The sequence below is a fragment of the Lepidochelys olivacea genome, assembly GCF_965140295.1.
Source record: "Lepidochelys olivacea isolate rLepOli2 genome assembly, chromosome: 8".
In the NCBI taxonomy this organism is placed as follows: domain Eukaryota; kingdom Metazoa; phylum Chordata; order Testudines; family Cheloniidae; genus Lepidochelys; species Lepidochelys olivacea.
The window spans coordinates 32,785,771-32,805,770 of record NC_140418.1 but is presented as its reverse complement, the minus strand read 5'-3'; the positions used below and the strand labels follow the sequence as shown (position 1 = coordinate 32,805,770).

The 20,000-nt window shown below is 36.7% G+C and overlaps 1 protein-coding gene across 3 annotated transcripts in view; it reads right to left on the bottom strand.

The window, feature by feature from the left end:
* RANBP17 (RAN binding protein 17) overlaps positions 1-20,000 on the bottom strand; it is a 268,639-nt gene that overhangs the window by 89,716 nt on the left and 158,923 nt on the right. For all 3 annotated transcript variants that reach the window (XM_084636664.1, XM_084636665.1, XM_084636666.1), the window contains 4 exons: positions 18,171-18,251; positions 10,875-10,938; positions 10,678-10,786; positions 2,734-2,837 (listed from right to left, as the gene is read on the bottom strand). In XM_084636664.1, coding sequence (XP_084492790.1) covers positions 2,734-2,837; positions 10,678-10,786; positions 10,875-10,938; positions 18,171-18,251 — 358 coding nt within the window. The remainder of the gene's footprint in view (positions 1-2,733; positions 2,838-10,677; positions 10,787-10,874; positions 10,939-18,170; positions 18,252-20,000) is intronic.

The window sequence follows — 20,000 nt, the reverse complement described above, 5'->3', positions numbered from 1 at the left end:
TTTTAATGTGTGCTAGCTGAAAATCAAGGATTTTAAATAATTTAACAGTATGGAGTTTTTACGAACCAGCTAAAGATAGCATGTTGCTATTTAACTGCCCTTCTTCCTCCGATACAGTTTTCATTCATTCCTATCAAAACTGAGGATGTCATAACTCACATAAAAGCACCACTGAGGTTCAGTCTAGCCAGTCAATATATTACTTAACTGGAATGTCAGGGCAAATCCAGATATTTTTGAGAGAAAAAAACGACAGTAGTTTTAATACTATCGTTCCCCCCCCACCCCCCTTCATTTCAAAAATGGAAAAAAGCTCATGGTAAATACTAGTTTATAATTGAAAATAATTGAAGTCCTCTTCAATTATATTAGATTTCACTGGAAAACAAACCTAAATGTATGTTTTATACACAGGTTTGTTAACCACAAATGTATTTCAATGAGGAAGAGCTCCCTTGTTGTGATAATTTTTCAGCTGCATACTTCAGAAATATAAAAAACCAGCCAGTTAGAAAATCCTAGTAAAAGCCACAAATTAAATGAATTTGGCAGTCTTGGGCCATTTTCATGGTGATATTTTAACAGTGTCACCTCCCTGTGGATTGGAATACTAAACATTTTATTGAAGAAGAGAACTGAACTGTTTTTGTTTCCAGTTCTTGCACAATGAAGTACCTGAAAGCACTTTGCATGTATTATTTATTCATCATGATAGAAAAATAGCTGTAACATAAATTATATTTAAAAGAATTTAGAGCAAAAGTTTTGTTTATGATAGAGCAACAGATTTAGTTCTTTATCAGTAGCTTAAAGCACCAAGTTTCCTTTATACAAATTAGACAGATGGTGCTTACAGTAGAATTTACTAAAGGTCTGTCACAACAAATGCAGCCAAGCTGCATATTTAATCACTGCAGAACCTTGTCTACCTGCAGCTGCCAACTGCTAATCCAATTTCCCTGATAAATGTGGCAAGAGACACGATCAGCAATAAAGAGCATCTAACTCCATTTTCCTGCAGGGCGTCTTTTGATGAACATTTAGGATGGAAGAACGGAGTGCACTGTGTGGCCCTGGCTTGTGGCAGCTGCATGCATTCTGAAGACACAGTTCTCAGGTTACTCACTTAATTCTGCCACTATCATTATGTTGCTATTGATCTCAGTAGCTCTCGTCTACACAGCATTACTCTAGATGAAGCTGAATCAGGCAGTTATCATGCATCAAACTTGCTCAAAAGCCTGGAGATTTCCCTTTAATTACTTGTGATTTTATTTGCAAATACCGTTAAAGTGTAATCAAGCAGTCACTTTCCAGGGTCGTTAAGAACTTGCTAGTTTAGGGATATATCACTGGAACTCCATTAAAATTTCTTCAGTAAAAGAGTTTCTCACAAACCAGACAGGACTGCAGCAAAATTGTTTTAAATACGATAGAATCCTCAAATGAGATAAATGCAATTTCTTATGAAGAAGGGAATTCTAAAAATGATCTCTTAAAATTAATGGTTAAAATCAATAATTTTTAAAATAAAAGGCAAACCCTTTTGGACTCTCTCTATTTAACATGTGAAAAGCAGCTTACAAATTAAATACTAGAAGCAACATCCAAAACAGAATCTGGGGTATGTGGTCTTTTTCACAGTACCCACTGAAGCAATGAGCTGAGTATTCATATTTTCTAAGATGTTAATTTAATCTAAGTGGTTATAAACTATACATGCTCTGTAAATGTGAGTTGTGTACTAAGGAGGACAAAAATTATTTGTCAAACATTTCTAGCATGTTTGATGACAGTTTACATTTTCAGGAAAGGGCGAGAAGAAAAGATGGTGATGCACTGTTAAGGTTTCCATCATATTTGAAAATAGCAAATCTGTTTGGGCTTCCCATAGATTACGCAATGTATCTGAAATGGGCACTCTAGAGTGCATTGTTAAGTGTTTGTTCATTATGGGGAGGGGAATCTATTTAGCACAACACTACTCTAATGTATTGTCATTCCTGAAGCTGCTACTCCCATTTAGCACGTCCTTTCCCCCCTAAAATATACTGTTGTTTTGACACAAACAGCTTGCTACACTTAAGAATTTTACTAATAAAACATAATGTTGTGTTAGATATTATGACTGTTGCCACAGCTGAACTGACTTGTCAAATCAATCCTAATATGGCTCCCACAGGCACATAAAAACCTTATTTAGCTATCAGTTATCCTAATCACTTTGTTCAGTTTAAGGATGCAATACTTCAAGACCAGTTCCTATTTATACATATATGCCCAGCCATTTAATAAAGTCTTGATTTATATATTAAATTCTTGTTTGAAAAAAAAATACTGTAAAGATGCAGTGTTTTATCAAGTGTATTACATCTTTCCAAATCTCCCCAAATACATATGTTAATACATATGAAGAAAATAAAAACACATACACAGGAAGAGGGAGTATTACACAAGAACCAGGTCAAATACCACAAGAGGAAAATCTGTCTCTTTGATTATAAATATGGCTGAAAAGAGATCACTTTATTGTCAAACCATTCCCAAAATCTAAAAGTATGTGTAAGAGATTGACTTGTGGGAAGTCATATACAGCCATTTTATTTCAACATTATATAGAAAATTATAGACATATATACATGGCAAAGATGAAAAAAATGTGAAACATTTACTTCACAATTAGCTTATTTTACTGATAAATAATTTCTTTCCCTATTACTGAAATAAACCTACCTTTGCCTCTTCTTGTTTAAAACTATTGTTGAATATCTGAGTTACAGTTTCAAAAGAAACTGTAAGGGGTAGCATGAAATTCTCAAACTCATCCTCATCTTCACCTACAGAAAAATAAAATAAATTAAAAAAAACCAAAAAAACGAGAGCACCACAGCACATTCATCAGGGTCCAATTCCATAGTCCATTTGAAGGTAAAACCTCCACTGATGTCAAAGGGAGTTTTGGGCCAGGACAGTATAAGTGGACCCTTAGTTTTTAAATGTTTTTACTGAGGCACACAGATTGAACGAACATAAAATACAGACAGAAACTTTAGGTCACAAATGACTTAAAACTGAGACCAGTGTCTCTCTACATGTTCTGTTTCTTTCTCCTTTTTATATTTCTATTCTCTCTGAGGTTGCAAAGTCCAGGTCTCAAAAGTCAGAAAAAGCCAGAATTAAGTTGCTCGTGCAATCTTAATTTGGCCTCTTGTGGGTACGCAATATGATACAATCTTTAATTACGCGATCACATACTATTTTTTCCACAGGACCCCCGTGTCATTCAGTGCACAGAATGGACAGTGCTCACTGAATGAACAGATATTCAATATTTTGTTTTCTCCTCATTCCTCAGGCCTTATTTAATGCACGGTTCAAACCCTGCTCTGAAGATAGGATTGTTAATTTCCTTGTTGGCTTTTCTCTGTTGCTCCTTACTATAGTATCTGAGAGCTTCACAAATACCCCTGAGAGGTGAGAGGGGAGGCACAAAGATTACAGTCAAAAGTGTTTCTACCAATTTTGGTGCTCAAGTTAACCTAGGACTATAGCACTTTATATATTAAAATTATCTGCCACTGACTTCAGTTGCAGCTGTGAGTGCTCAGCTCTTATGCAAATCAGACCCGAGGGCCTCAAGTTGGGCACCCAGAAATGAGAAATACACAATCAGTGATCACTTGTGAAGTCTGGATTAAGTGACTTGCCTACTATTACATAGGAACTCTGAGGCAGAGGTAGGTATAAAATCCAGTTTTCTAGGACAGCATTCAACTGTATTAACCATGTTTTAACTTCCTGCAATTCCCTGACTCATTCACTATATACCTTCCAACTTCTACAACAAATGAGGCAGGGCTCATCCTTTACTACTCAGCCCTGATTCATCCCCAGAACAGGTCCATGCTGTGCAGTGAATGAGGCAAGGCTCATGCAGATAAAAATAGTTTGTGATCATGGAATTAAAGACTGTATCATAACACAGGGGAAGGGGGGGATTAAAGTTGCACAGACAAGCTAAATTCTGGCAGAAAAGTGTGCTTGACTTTGCAACCTTAATAATATTCTTTTAACAAAGTGTGTGTGTGTCTTGCTGGCACCTAAAGTCCCTAGGTGCCTAAATTTCCACCGGTAAGTCCCCTAGGTGCCTCATTTTTCGTCTCTGGGTATGCATACAGCTATCTAAGTCCCAACACAGCCTAGCAACTTGGCACCTAGCTAATGCCTAAGCCCCAGTTGGATTCACAAACAAGGCATTTCCCTACCTATTGCACCTGTGGGGCCTGATCCAGCAGGCATGCTCAGTGGGTGATTAAGAGCAAACTTACTAGATCAGGCCCCAAACAAAACACAGCTGGCATAGCAGGTGGTGTGGCGATGGTCCCCCTTATAAATACTTAAAATATTCATTTGACCAATGAGAGAGTGAAAATGATTCTACAGCACAGCTGTTAGCGCACTCACCAGGGAGACCCATGTTCTAGTCCCTGATCCAGGGGATATGCAAGTATTTATACCAAGTGGAACAGTTTACATGGGAAATATTGAGAGACACCCACCTCAGAATGCCCTATAGTCCAAGAGTTAGGGCACTCACCTGGGAGGTGAGAGATCTGGGTTAAAGTCACTGTTCCACACTAGGCAGTGGGGGGATTGGACCTGGATCTCCCACATCCTGTGAGAGTGCTCTAACTACTGAGCTATTGGGTATAAGGAGGACCACCAGCACCACAGCCATGCGGTTATTCAGCAATCACCATCCTCTCCTCCTGGGCACCTAACTCAGAATTGTGAATTCCAGCAGGTGGCAAGGCACCTGAAAGTCAGGCACTGCACCGCTCAGCATTGCAACAATTACGCCCCCCTTGTGAATCTAGCCCCTTAACCCAGTTCCATTCTTGCCTACCTAGTCCCAGTCTTCTTGCCATGTCAGTCCTAGTGTCCCCCTCTGAGCTACCTGTCCAAGCCCTGACCTCTGCTCCCCAATCCCAGTCCCTCCACCTTCCCACACCCAATCCCAATTTTCTTGCCCAGCCAGTCCCAGTTCTCCCCCCGTAACCCAGCTCATCAGCTCTGTCTCCTCTCCCCTCCGCTCTTCATCCCCAGTTCCTAATTCATCTCCTTGTCCAGTCAGTCCCAGTCTCCCCTTTCCCTAGCTCCTCAACCAATCCCAGTGTTTCCACCTTCCCCAGGCAACTGGTTCCTAGTCCCAACCCCACTCTATCCCAGCTCCCAGTTCCAGCCTGCCTTTCCCTGGTTCCAAGTCCCAGCCTCTCCGGTCAACCAGTCCAAGTTTCACATTCCCCCTACCAACTGGCTCCTGGTCCCAGTAACAGTTTCTCTTCCTCCAAAGCTAGTCCCTGTCTCACCAGAATTCTTGTCTCAATCTACTGTTTCATTCCCCCCAATCTGGCTTTTCTCCCCTCTGCTTTCGAATCAGAAGGCTTCTTCCTCCATGCTGCCTAGGTGACTGTGTGTGTGTATCACTGAGAGCACAAGAGAGAGGATCCCTGCTCTGAGTTCCGCTGCCCAGCTCGGAGAAGCTGGGTGTAGCTATTACTGGGAAAGCCTGGCTTTACCCCTGCAGCCCTGGGCTGGTGCATGCTCAGTCACTCTGTGGTGATGGCACGTGCACAGTCCTGTTATGTTTAGGAGCTGTGAGGGAAATGAAGCATGCTCAATGAGGAAGGAATGCTCCGTGATTTTTGCTTCTAAAAAGTCTTTACTGAGCACATGTAAACTGTTATTTTTCAAAGACTTATAATTAGGTCATATTTAGCTGGATTTTCACAGGGACAGCAAAATGCCACAGCATGTTAAATTTCAAGTTCTACTCCAAAACACCGAAGCAGCAGAACCTTTCAAATAAAATGTCACCAGAATTTTTAACATGGGCAAAACAATGTATTCTTCCTTAGCACTTGTCTTGGAAACAGCTGAACCACTTTAGCTGAAGTTTTCTAAAAAAATCCAATCCAAATCAACCCCCAATTCCCCCCAAAATTCAGCCTAAAGCAGACATCTGGCATAGAAAATTTCAGCCCAAACAAGCAAATGAAAACAGGGACTTATAATACCAATTGTTGAGAGACCTTAATAATATGTGGTGCTATCCGCTCTGCGTACAATTATTGCACACTTACCAGGAAAAATGCATGAGCCTTCAGACAACACTTCTAACTAGACATGTTTCAAACAGTGAAATTTGCTATAAAGGGATGAAAACGGGTTTTTTTGTATAATTATTGCCCACTAATGTTATATAAATGTGTCAAAGTTCTGCCATGATTATACGTTCTGCTAAATTATAATAACCTACTAATTGTTATACAAATTATAATAATTTCTATAACCTTCCATAATGTTTCATAGTTATTGAAAGCTATTTCCTATTTCCAGAGATATTGTATGCATCACCCAGATACTTTTACTTTTCTGATAGATTTTCATATTTGGGGGGAACGGGAGGAGAACAAACAAATTAAGGCTCAGATCCTGAAAAGACACTTGTGTGGCTGGAACCCTACATATGTAGAGCCTCTCTGAATTCAACAGGGGTCTGCTCTGCGCTTGTCTTTGCAGAATCAAGGCCTAAATTTAGCTTATAAGAAAGACACTAAAACCTGACTAGATACTGGATCCTTTCATGTGTATCATTAAAGACATTTTCCCCTCAGATATACCCACACATCCAAATTAAATGGAAACCATTAACACATAACCGAGGATAGAATTTGGCCCATAGTTAGGTAAAATGTTGGGAAAAAGAAATGAGAGAGGAAAATAGTTATGGCAAAAACTGACAAATTAATGGAGGAATTAATATGACATCCTTCTGCAAAATGTCTTTCGGAGACATTTTACCTATTTTTCCTTCAACATTTTGTGGATGAATTTGGTGTATACATAGGATTGGCTAGTTTGTGTATGCCATCTGTAATCCTATATCTCTCTATTATTATAGCCCTTTTTTTGTTCTTGGGGCTTGATCCAAATCCCTTTAAAGTCAATGGAAAACCCATCAGCTGAAATGGGCTATTGTCCAAACCCTTGGTAAGAGACTATAACATGTGCCATATTGTCCAATGATTGTGTGACAGGTTGGAACCTAAGTAATTTTTTATTGCAACCTAACTGGTTCTTCCAAGTGAAAAAGTACCTTTATCATTATTTTTGTTTTCAAGATAAGTTTAATGGAGTAAGACTCTTTTAGGCGGCCCAGAAATAATCAGCTCTAAAACATTAAATTCCTCAAATATTTTACTTCAGTTAAAAAAAAAATCAAACCACAAAAGCAAGTCCCCGTTCACTATTATCAGTATGATTATTGTATGATCCACATTCATGTAATATAAAATATGAGCGTTAAATAATGATGCTTTTTTAAAAAACTGGAAAAGAAAGAAACCATTTCATGAACAAATTACTACTGTAAATTGCTCTTTTGCGATGATCCAAGCCACACTAGCATGCACTTAGACTCAGCTACGGCCTCATTATGCCCTTTGAAAGAAAAAAGATCCTTCAGTGGAACATTTTGGTGGATCTTTCATGCTTTAAGGGCAGACTGCAGCATTTCACAAGCAGGCACCTCGCTGAGTAGATCTGGCTGTGGTTTACATTATTTGGTAGTGTTTTATATCCACTGAGCAGGGACTCATTTTGCACTGGTGTAAATAACTACACAGAGGCAGTGGAGAATCAGACCCAATGTCTCCAGAAGGAGCTTTTTATAATTTATGTGTAAAGCCTTTGATAATCCAGAATGGAAAGAAAAATTGGATTAAAATCTTCTGAAACCTTTACTTAAAAAAGCACTTTGTTGGAGTTTCAGTAACTATTTTCTTTACTCTATAGCTTACACAAGTGAATATTTAGTTTACTTTAAAAATCTTGGGCCATGGACCATTTGACAAAATGGTGCAACTGTAAATGTCAAAAAAGTCTATTTTCATTAGAGATACAACCTGGGGCACACAGAGCATTCAAAGTGTAATTACATTCAAACAAGGTTCAAATTACTGAACAGAAACCAAGTGCCTTTTAAAGTAAATGCCAATTAATGTACTGCTAATTACTGCTCCCTCCCCCATGGTTGATTTGGTTTTTCTAACCACTCGAAAGGGAATGGTTTAAATATAACTAATTCTACACTTTCTATAAAAGGCTAATTTACAAAGAATTTTATACTTGAATCCAGAAAAGCACATTCCATTTCTTAAAAAGCACTAATTTATCATGAGACTTCATCTTAATACTATCTCCATGTAAATTATTTTTAAAAGTCAATAATATGAAAAACTTCCTTAACAAATCCTTTCTTCTTTTAATTTTAGAAAGCCTGAAAAGGATGACTAGTATGATGACCAATTCTCTTTGGACTAAAACTGATGACTTGCTGTTTGTTTATAAAGCTTACAGCTCTATAAGGTTAAGAATGATGTCATTTAAAAAGCGTGTATTTGTCTCACACACACACACACGCACACGAAAAGTATAGCTCATGTGTGTTTGATGTTTCACATCTGTATTCTCAAATGTAAAGCAGAGTTTTCCCTGTACACTTCTCTAGATGTGTTTCTCTGAAAGGTCAGAAACAGACAATCTAATATACTCCAAATGGAAATCCATAGGATATTAGTCCAATAAGTTTGTTTAGGTCTTCCCCCAGCTAGCCCTATTCCTGTCAGGTTTTCTGGCCACTAACGTACAGGAATAAAGCCAATCTCAATGAACCATTAATTTCTGAGCAATCACATTTCTCTTGTGTTTCACTTGCCTAGAGTTATCAACCGGAATGGCATCTTGCTCACACAACACCTCTTTGAAGATGTGACTTTTATCACCTAGATGGGTTGATTCTGCTCACTCTCTGCTCTTCCTGTAGGGAAAATCACTAAAGCTGCATGGTTTCCACTAGGAAATTTACCCCCTGCTTACAAGAGGTGTCAGCAATGGATGCAGCTGAACTGGTCCTGAAAACAGTTGAATTGCAAGTGTAGACAGTTTTTGAGGTAAGCCACCTTTGCATATATGTTGCCTGGCTAAATCTTTCTGTGGGGGCCTGAAAAATCAATTTACTTGCCTAATTCCTGTTTTTAACATATCCAAATATTAAAACAACAAATGGCAGAAAAGAGGATAAATGACAGACCCAAATGTCCTCAGAAAGGAAAGACTATTTTTAGGGTACAAATAGGGTAACCACCACCCACAGAAAAGCCAGGAATAAGTTAGGGGCATCTAGAAAAACTAAAGGGTAATACTTGACTTAGCTCAAGAGAGTCCTTGAACTATAGCCAGACTGAATGTAGACTCATATCTCTAATTGACATGGCATCATGAACCAAACTGCTATTCCAAAATTAACTAAATTAATCAAATTCCAAAATGACATCAAATTTGTGAGAACAGCTGACTGCAAGCAATTTCTACCACTGAAGATACAGGAAATCTTGGCACACCTATGAGAGTTCTACTAGTTGCAGCTCAAACCTTGCAGCATTGCTCATATGAAATGATGGCACTATCAGATAAACCTAGACCTCAAACCCTACTCTATTTCTAATCCAACTTTCTCTCAGAAGGCTGACATTCCCTTTTCTGCCCATCTCTAATTTTAATTTAGCAAACACTCATTCTCACAAATGGTAATTTTTGCACAGAAATCTTTAGGGGAAAGAACTATTATGGACTATAATTTGAATAATAATATATATAAAAATAATAATACATATAATTGCATCTAATGGGCTAGCTGATGAAAACTGGTGTAGCTCCATTGACTTCACGGAACCCATGTCAATTTACACTGGTTGGAGATTTGGCTCATCACTTATGTTTCTTGCAAACTAATCATATGCTTCTTTTAGTAAATTTGTTATCTGTACTAGTATGTAACCACCCATCATTGTTACTAAACTAATGACTAAAACTGTGCTCACAAATAGATTGAAAAGGAGTCTTACCTGCTTGATGAGTCCTAAATTAATATCATGTGGTGCTAAGGATTCTTTTCCTGGTTACTTAAGGGATGGGATAAAATCAGTTTATTGGCAATATATTGGTGCAAACCAGGCTAACCACTAACGTCCCGATCCTACAAACACTTAATGTGCATGCTTAAATTTATGCACATGAATAATCTTATTGACTTCAAACGGGACTACTCATGTGTGTAAAATTAAGCAAATACATTAAGTGTCTGCTCAATACTCTGATTCAAACTCTGAGAGCTGAGATTCCTCACAGGCTGAGAATTTATATGAAGTAGTACACCATCTGCTAGAGTAAACATTGAAACCAGTGTCTTTGGAGTAGTCACTGAAGTCAGTCAAAGGTGAAACTTTTTAGAATGTCACAAGATCAGGCCTTTACATTATAAGTAGCTAAATTACACTAATGGATCCAAAAGGCCTTCAGTGCAATAAACTACTGGTCTCACTTTCAGAACTCATATTACTATAATCAAATCTATCAAATAAAAAAAAAAGACTATTGTATTTCAATGGCCACAAACCTAAAAAGCTATTGTGAAGTATTTTAAACACCATCTAGAACAGATGTACTGAACTCATAACCTATTTTTAATAGTGTCAGTAACCTCTCACTAAGAAGACTTAAGCTCTGTTACTAAAATTAATAAGATTACAAAAATATCAAAGAGAAACACCTTACCTAAATCTACCATGAGGAGGCGAGTGAGAGCAGTGTAGAAAGTTGTTCGGCATCTAAGGTCACTGAGACTGTAATTATCATTCACCCCCAAAAAAGGAAAGTGTTTACTCTGGCAAAACATAAGTGCATCACAAGTTAAAATGGTGTATAAAATTATGAAGGAGTCTAAAATATTTGAACATAATAAGAAAACTTACTGTGTGATTCTGAAGCATGAACTTCACAGCATCTATTTTCACAAGTTTTTTTAAGAGAATATAAGTAGCAGATGTTAAGGAAAGTCTCCCTTACAGTATTATGCTGAGATGTGAATATTGCTGTAAACTTAACTTGCATAATTATATAATAATTTTTATGAATGATACAAATTGCTAACAAAGTATTAAAATACACCTCTTAAAATATGGTGTTTCTGAAAAAATATACAGCACAGAAATAGTATATGAACATTAAAAATGATGATCTATTATTAACCAAAGCAATTACTTTTCATGTCACATATTTTAGTCGCAAAAGAGCCAATAAATTAAACGATATTTAGAATTAAAGTAAAAGTTTTCAACAATAAATGGTGCTGGTTTTCCAGATAGTATCACATGGCTAGGATGGTGGAGGAAATACTGCTGTTTTGTAGTGGCAGCCGGTCAATAGGATTTGCCTTTACTGAGAGAGGTTGCCAATGGGCAATCAAATTGGCTAGCTGGGGGCCTTAAATTGGACCACACTGGGCAGAAAGGAATTCCCTTACTTTTAATTCTCCTTTCTTTAATTCTTACTTCTAATTCTTCTTCACTCCTAAATGTGACATTGAAGTAACTCCCTAGCTCTTCAGAGTTTTTTTGTGTTTGCTTGTTTTACCTTTAAGGGTAGTGGAAGGAGTGTACTGGGCCAGTTAGGCCAACTACTGGTCATTAAATGCCAGCCTTACTGAGTATAAGAACTCTCCTTTTGATTGCATGGGAGATGAAGTTCCCAGGGGTATGTGGGTATGGAAGATGTGCAATTTAAGATAATCTTGCCTTAGGGGAAAAAAAGACAAAAAATAAGATGCAAGAGAACTCCTACTTGTCACACACAAAAAGGTAACCTCTGAACTCTGAAAGGTGAGACTCCTGCAGGATGGCATCTTTAGAGAAGCATTTGGTTCACAGACGGAAAGAGAAAGTTACAGGATATAGAACTATCCTTCAGTGCTTCTGGATTTTGAATACTTTTATTTCCCCTCCCCCCCAAGACAATAACCCATAATTATATGCAACATTTAAAAAAAACAAGAGGAATTACAACATTTCGCTAGTTTTCTTAAAATCAGTTGTCAACCACCAAAGATGATGCTAACTAAGCTAAGAATCTGATCTTAGAGATGCTGAGGCATCTCAGTCCCTGCTGAAATAAATGGTACTTGGGGGCGTCTCAACACACTGCAGAATCAAGCCGCCCTTGGTTTGGTTAGCCAGAAAAGTCAGTAAGTCAAATAAGACATCTCTTAGGCTTATATACTGTTCCGATTCTTCAGCAAACAGACAAGCGAAAACTGACAATATCTTAAAAAAAAAAAAAAAAAAAAGGTAAAACCCCCACAACTCTACCAATAGTAGGAATCTCTCCCATTCATGCTGTTAATGAACACTAGGTCATGTTTTGCCAGTGGAATATTTATGGGAGCAATAAAGTGGATCATTCTCAGGATGAATCCAGTACATTTAAGATGTATTTACTGCAAAACTGTGTATGCAGAACTCTATTACAAACCAAGAAAAAAAAAAGACTTAAAAATCATAACCTATGCCAACTTTGCTGTCTTTAATTACACTCTAAAGCAATAATTATTAAAAAATGAAACCTGCTGCAGGTTATCAACTACTAAAAAAAGAAAAGTTTCGTTCATATCATTGACCTAAAGGGCCAAATGTTGACAAAGAACTCTACATTTGCTTGTGCATCTTTATGCATATATATGAATACACAGGGAATTTCAAAGGCGGCTAAGGAGTTGGGTGCCTAAAAATCCCAGCCACAATCATTTATGCAAAATCTTCCCAAAACAATGCAAATCCAGTTTGCCATTGGCTCTTGAAGTCACACGGTTGACAGAAGTGGTTTCAAAATGTGTATCCAAGAAAACAGTTTCGCCCTTTAAAAATTGCGAAGAAAAAACATATTTCCATGTTTTTCCAACAGAAGCTCCCATTATATGAAGAGATACAGATACCTGCAATGTTTTACTAGTTATTTAAACTTTTAGAAAACATGCAGGATTGAGGAAGGAATCTTACTTACAAGACCACAACCTCACAGCTCGGAATTGCTTCGTGTAGTGCTTTTTTTGGTCACTTTAAGTCAATTCTACAAATTTCTAAGTGCAATGTCACCCTCAAGGGAACATGTTTGTTTGCAATAACAGCACTTTCAGTTTTCTGGGAACTTAGGTCCGATCCATGCTAATTTCTAACATAACAAGGGACTCACCCGTAACATTTCAGTCTTCAAAGTTAAAACATGGTCTGTCCTACAATACATATGGCTCTGAATAAGGTTCAGGAATCATATTATAGCCTCTGACTTCTTCAGAGCTGTATCTTGGCTCAGTGAGGCGGTTTGGTCCACATTACAATGTAAGACAAAACTGTGTTTGAACTGCCATGTCTGTCATTGGGTATCCCAACCTGATAGAAAGTACATAACATATGGGATCTTAAGTGTTCAGCTTGGTGCCACAGCATACAACTATATTGTGAAGTTATGTCATATTGAGCAATGCTCAACAGTGTGCTATTACTTACACTGCCTAACACTATGGGTGTTCTTTCCATCCTGAATTTCCAACCATGACTAAAACCCACAGTTAATATTAAGACTGCTCAGGCCTTTACCCAGTATTCTATTTTCTTGCACCAAAACACAGGTTTAAATGCTGAGCACGAAGTCAGAAGTATGACATTTTAAAAGTATGATGTTTAGAAAATATTTAAAGGATGTTAATAAAACACAAGAGGCCAGATGCTCAGTGTACATCAGAGCAGGGGGGAGCAGATGGCTCTCTAAGGGTTGAGCTGTGGCCTGGCAAATATACTCTGCCTCAAAAACATCCTCTGTGTTGGTGCTAATCCCTTGAGGATTCCTCCATTAAGGGAATCCATTGCTGCCCATTTAGGGCAGTCTTCCACCTGCTTTGATGCTGAGAATCTGGCCCCAAGTTTATCCCACATAGTGGGATTTCTTTTTCTTCATTTTTTTTTTAAATGTAGGAAATCCCTTTTAAAAACTACACTAAACAAAAGTTAAAGTTGCAAAACTAAATTAAAGAAGCACTCAAAAGTCAGGAAGGTTGATTGCATAACTTTTAACCCTTTCCCCACCTCAGTGCACGTGTATTATGATACAGTCTTCAGCTGCATGATCACATGCAATTTTGCCCCCACAGGATCTTTTTCCAGAACATTTCTCCATTCCCTACAGTTGTACTGTGTACTCTGAATGACTCTGAGTGTCTGTAATATGGCGTTTGGATGGTGTGCAGTCAATGAAATATGGGACCACACACTGTACCTTGAGGATAAAAAGAAATACTGAACAGCTGTCTCATTAATTGAGCACTGGTCATCCCCTGCACTGAATGAGGTAGGGACCCTGTGGACAAAAATAGCATGAGATAATATATTTCAAGTCTGTTGTAACACATACACACAAGTGGGCAGTTGAGATTGTTATTTCCTGACTTGAGTGCTTCAATTTGCAACCTTAATGTTCTTATGCAAAAAGAAAAGGAGTACTTGTGGCACCTTAGAGACTAACCAATCTATCTGAGCATAAGCTTTCGTGAGCTACAGCTCACTTCATCGGATGTTTCCACTGAATGCATCCGATGAAGTGAGCTGTAGCTCACGAAAGCTTATGCTCAGATAGATTGGTTAGTCTCTAAGGTGCCACAAGTACTCCTTTTCTTTTTGCGTATACAGACTAACACGGCTGCTACTCTGAAACCAATGTTCTTATGATGTAAGGTTTTTGTAGGAATGATTAATTTTAACTTCAAACTGATCAAACTATTTTTTAAAGTTATTATTCAATTCCTTAAAAGGCTGTGGATGGGGAATATAGCTGCTTTTGGCAAACCTGCTAACCTGATTTTAAGGAAATATTTAGTGTATTTATTTTCGTTAACCTGCAGTACTTGGTTAAGAGTTATCTGTTTTCACAATGCAAAGCTATAAAATTTTTCCTGCTTATCACAGAGATCTTTAAAAATAAACGTGGATAAAGCAGACTTTTTGACAAACTAAGTATTTTGCAGCCAGTTGCTTTACAAAATAACAACACAATTATAATTATTTTGTTATGGAAAATGTATGATAATAAAGTTAATTATTAGGAAGAACTAAACATGCATGAGGGAGCACTACGACGGCACTGACATAAAGGAACCACTAATGTATTCCATTATGTAAATGAATTCAAAGATATTTCATGAATGATCAGCTAGAAGGGACATAATGATTTATAATTCAAATAACTGAGCTTTAAAATCAAATTGGGCTAATATATTTCTGAATATGCAAACCTGGAATCATTGTTAAAATAATGTAAAACACGACACCAATACAAATCATTGTTGCCTTTTGTTGTTTGAAAAATGTCGTTTTTTTCCTTTTTTATGTTACGTAGAGTGCTTATTAGCATTAAGATTTTTCTTTTTAACTAAGAGAATCTTTAGAAATAATGACTTTTATGCATAATAAAAAGATAAGTACCAAATTTCTATGAACATTTAGAGACTGCCTGGACATGTAGAGATTAATTTTCTAATAAGAAAATTATATGCACATGAATGACAAATATTGGCCAAGAACTGAAATTATGTGTTATTAACCTTTCAACCCAATCTAGAGGTACTCTATATCATATGCTGAAAAGTGGAGCCACTGGATCTGGTCTCTTAAAAATATAATGTTTCTTCCAAAGTCCTTTAAAATCATTATTTAAAGCAAGCAAGCAAGCAAGCAAACAAAAAAAAAGTGTGAAAAGGCCAAAGTTTGCAATGCCAGGAAGTACTTATAAACCACTTCATAGATTTAGAAATAAAAAGTACTTCAGCATTATTATTTAAAAAAAACCTATTGGTGAAGTTTTTTATAGGAAAAAAATACATATCTTTAAAAGCCAAAATGACCAGTGAAATTGGGTTGTACATCATTTTCCAGCAAAAAGGAAAAACAGCCTCGACAGGTGTAATTTATCATTTTTCTGATTTAATACCAAAGAAATATATTAAAATAATAAAAAGAATCCTGAAATCCTCAAAATTTGTAGTGATAAATAGCCCTCCCTGTCTTTATTGCATTATGCCTACTAACAGAAATATTGCATGGTGGATTTTGCCAGACAAGGACGATTATTTTCCAATAAAAAGTTGCATATTAAATTCCAGCACAAAAGTGGGTGTCTAATACTTTTGAAATCTTTTATGGTTTGCCAAGGAACACAATTCTAAACTTAACTAATACACACACATCACAGTGAAGTGAACCAGCATTAAAGCTATCTGTCCTACCCCACCCATCTAAACCAGAGAAGCTACTGTTCTTAGAATGTTTGCTTAAATATATTTTGATGTTTATGGCTTTAGTTCATCTTTCTTCTTATTGATTTTAAAATGCGTTTTATTTTGAAGTCTCATTTACATAGCAGTATATTTGAAAAGGTATCACTACTTCTGGATACTTTCATATCACACAGCTTTAAAGCTCTGCTTTTATCAGGGATCTTAGCAACATGTAATAAATTACCTCAAGGAAAACTGTCTCCTTACAAATCTGCTCTTCAGGACACTTAAGTATATACCCCTGCTTAAGCTCCCAGCTCATTGTAATATTGTATCCAAATCACATACTGCAAACTCATCTACTTTACTCAAAGTACTATCTGAAAACTGTTAAACCATCAACATATTCCTTGGTCACCTTGCAGCCTTAAAACAAGCATTTATTGTGTTAGTAATTGCAGATTGTTCTCCATTTTTTAGGGCTGGGATGGTGAGGGAGGTCTCAAATACATTCCTGCACATCAAATGCTATGTGCCTGACCCCCATTCCTATGGTGGTGGTGGTGGTGGGGAAGCAGAGCTGCCTTCTAAATTCTTAGTCATGTAATAACAAACATATAACCGTCTCATTGCTGTTAACAGTAATATAATGGTGACTATTTCAGCTTACATACATAAACGAGCAACAAACCAAATACGTATTTTGAATTAGGTGCAATATTTTAAACTTCTTGGTTAACTTACTGTATTGAATACAACCAGACACAGTAGTGGGAAAGCTAACCCATTAACTCTTGTACATTCTTATTCATGCAATGCAATAATCAATCCCCTTTTTGTTTTTGTTAAATACCTTAGTGATGTTTAGATTTCACCTGTGCCCCATTATATCTGGTGGTGTTAACAGTAGATATACATTTATTTAACATCTCCCATGTTGGCTGATTAATGATACTTGTAGTAAGTGTGAGAAAACATACACTGCATAATTTTAGCTAAATGAAATGCACTTATTCAATCTGCGAAACAATAAGCAGCATTTAATACAATGAAATATATTAACATTCTGCTGTGATGACTAGAATTCTAAGGAGAAAATAAAATGATTCAAGGCTGCACTTTCCAGCCTCCTTTCCTTTCTGACTATCTATAACATTAATCTCTTCACCTGAAACTGAAAGAAAAGCAGTTTTTATTTTTAAAATATCGAAGGACTTCCTTTACTGAACATTTCTATCAGTTCTGAACATTTTTGTTTTGTATTGCCTGTATCCACTTCAACATCTTGATATGTCAAAAATTACTACATGCTAATTTTCTTTGAAAATTGGTCTTCTTGTCTGACTTGTCAGAATTTCAAAAAGTAAACATATCACACCCTCTTTTATGATGTATGACTTAAGTAGCAGTCTCAAAAAGTTTGTGTCAAAGCAAAATCTAACCCGGGACTCAGCTGAACTGTTAACAAAAATTCAAGATCATGGTGTTGCACATACAAACAATGAAGGCCCTGGTTCTACAAGGTATTTAAGCCCATGCCTGACTTTATGGATGTAAGTAGTCATATGGATTCTATTGGGATTACTCACGTACTTAAAGTCAGGCATGGGTTTAAGTACCTTAGTTGAATCACAGCCAAAATGGGTCCAGCCTTGCTCTTTTTTTAGAGTCAATGACATTCTTGTCCTCTGGAGGATGTCATGAATAAAACTATGTTGTTAATGAACTAGTCACATGGATAATCTTGTGTTGACAATCAGAATAGGGAAACACAAAATAACTTAAAATGTGCTATGCATATAAAAAGGCCAAACCAAACTCATATTTTAATATTAATATTCTCACTGGTGTTAAAACAATTTCCTATAAAATGGAAAATGGCTTGAAAATATTAATTTTTACTAAATTATTTTCATTGTATAGAACCCCCAATGTACAATAAAAAGGATATCCAACAGAAAGATCATTTAGAAACTGAAGAGTTCTTGAAATCACAGGCTCGCATCTTCCCCAGCATTTAAGGTTTGTAACACTAGAATAATAATAATAAAAAAGGAGAGAGAGTTTATAATAAATAATGTTTCCCTCTTTGTGAGAAGGGAGTGAGTAAGTACACACACACACACACAAAATGCAAGGGTACTATTGTACAAATACATTCTTCTGGTAGATACTGTTCTTTTTATGTTCACGAGATTGGAAACATTACAAAAAATAAGTTAATTCAATACTTTTTATTCTTGAACCAGTAATTTCAACATTTTATAACCCTACAACAAATTTAGCGTTAAATAACCTATTTTTACCACTTCCCTATCAGTTGCTCTGCCACCATTTTTCATGGTAAAATATACCATCCCAAACACAACCTTCTCCTTATCCATCTTATATATTTATATGGCCCCCGATAATGTAGTATCTGAGCACTTCATAGCTGTGGTAGGGAAATGCCATTATCCCCATTTTCCATATGGGGAACTGAGGCAAAGAGAGTCTAAGCAACATGCCAAAGGTCAACAAGGAAATTTGTAGTGGAAAAGGGAATTGAACCTGGGCATCCTAAAGCTAGCACCTTAAACTTGGTCCAGCCATCTCTCCTAAGCAGTATTGTTAAAAAATCCAAAACACCCTAATGAGAGTGTATATTGGTATAGATCAAACATTGGATTTGAAAACAATACAACACAAAAGGGTTTATATTTTCTCTTTCAGTACCTGAAAACAAGCCTAATATCAAAGTATTAACCAATACCTCTTAGGCCAAATTATGGCTGTCCTTGGGTGGATGCCCTTAGTAGAGATACTTCGTAAAGCCCTTAACTCCCCATTGTCCCAGCACACCAGGTCATGTACCTCCAGATGCTATCACTTAAGATGGCTCCTCAGTTCTGGCTTGTAAGAAACATAAATTTACCTCTTAATATTTGTAAACCTCTTGGAAAGAACAAAGTGCTGAGAAAGAGTGTGTTGTCTAAGAAAATATACAGCAGATACTCTAATGCTGGATTCATTTACAGAAATTAAAAGAAAACATCAGAGCCCTTCTGAAATATATGTTTCAAATTCAATGACATCTCAGTACCCATTGTATACCCTTATTGTTTGCAATGCAAGGTGCATAAGTAGGTGGTGTTACTTAAATTTTGGGGATGGGGAACCTGAAGTAGAGAAGTTAAGTGCCTTAAATCAGCATAGTTTTGCTCCACTTTATCTTTTGGGTGTACACACACACACAACTATGCAGGATAAAAGTGAAGTATCTTCTCATAGGGGTGTGTGTGTGTGTGTGGTTTTATGTGCATGCATGTAGTTTTGGACAAGCGCCAAACAATTATTTGCCCATAATTATTTGCTGACACTGCAAAAAACAAAGCTTCTCATCTTAAATGCACAAAATAAGCATTAACTCATTTAATAAAAACCACTATGAACAAAAACAATGGCTCATATTGCCTTAAAGAAACAGCTCATTCTAGCAAGTCCTAGCAAGTCCATAATTTACAGTTTATCCCTATTGTAGGGAGTTCTCAAAATGTTTCTGCTATACTAAACCCTAACAGATATATACTGTAGAAAGCAATAAAAATCAATTTGGATTATCCATATCTGATATCAAAGCCAAAATCATAAAAGGCAATTCTCAAAAAAAAAAAAAAAAAAAAAAAAAGCAGAAATCTATTCTAAACTTCAGCATCCAAAGCTTGAATGTTTAAAGAGAGAAGAATCAAAACAGACCATTTAAAAAAAGCTGTCCCACTCGTGTTTGACTTTTCCTTTTCTT